Below are 757 nucleotides of genomic sequence, written 5' to 3' on the forward strand. Positions count from 1 at the left end.
GCCCAGTCCTGGGGGAGCACACCAAGCTTGAAGTCATCATTGAGGAATCCTATGAGTTCAAGGTACTGTCCATGTCCTCTGTCCCTTGTCTTCTTCCTCTCCAGCAGGGGACCTTCCTTGTGGGTTTGCACAGCATTGGCATCGTAGCAAAGCAAGGCAGCAGCATCACAAGCTCTCAGAGCAGGGCCAAGGGACATTTTCAAAGGTGGCTGAGCCAAGGCATGATGAAAGGGTGAGGGTGACTCCAACGAGATGGTGGTGGGTTAAAATACACGCTACATTCTCTGTCCAGTAGCCCACAACCATGGTCCTTGGGGGATGATCCCAGACTTTCTGTCCCACTCACAGGCTGTTGTTATTGTTACACAACCCCATCAATCTGGTGAGCCTAAGAGCTGACTGGGCTCCAAAATGCTGCAGTTTGTTTTAAAATATAACCTTGTTCTCACAGTGATGTGCTACACCTAGGTCCTATTCACAGGCAGTCTTGAGTGAGCCCTGAGCCTGGGACTCCCAGCGCAAAGGGCTGATACCATAAATGCAAATAAAGATTGTGAAGCTAAGCTGCTGTGAATGCATGTGCCAGACCAACAGCTGGCCATTTCATTATCTTTTCCATTTTTCTGTAGTACAAAAAATAACAGATCACCCTTACTGTGTCTCAGCGGTGGCTGCCTCCCTCCCCTGGTTTTGCTGCCCGCTGTCAGTGTGCGTCTGAGACATCACGGCGTGGGGGCAGCCCTCAGGCTGCCTGCCC

The 757-nt window shown here is 51.1% G+C and overlaps 1 protein-coding gene across 1 annotated transcript in view; it reads left to right on the forward strand.

Annotated features, from left to right (window-relative positions):
• The window catches only part of SLC8A1 (solute carrier family 8 member A1), a 108,868-nt gene that overhangs the window by 97,265 nt on the left and 10,846 nt on the right, over nucleotides 1-757 (forward strand). Inside the window, exon 3 of the mRNA XM_009644295.2 lies at nucleotides 1-62. This exon is cut by the window's left edge and continues 63 nt beyond it. Coding sequence (XP_009642590.1) covers nucleotides 1-62 — 62 coding nt within the window. The remainder of the gene's footprint in view (nucleotides 63-757) is intronic.

This window comes from Egretta garzetta, unplaced genomic scaffold (assembly GCF_000687185.1).
Source record: "Egretta garzetta isolate BGI_Z169 unplaced genomic scaffold, ASM68718v1 scaffold360, whole genome shotgun sequence".
In the NCBI taxonomy this organism is placed as follows: Eukaryota; Metazoa; Chordata; class Aves; order Pelecaniformes; family Ardeidae; genus Egretta; species Egretta garzetta.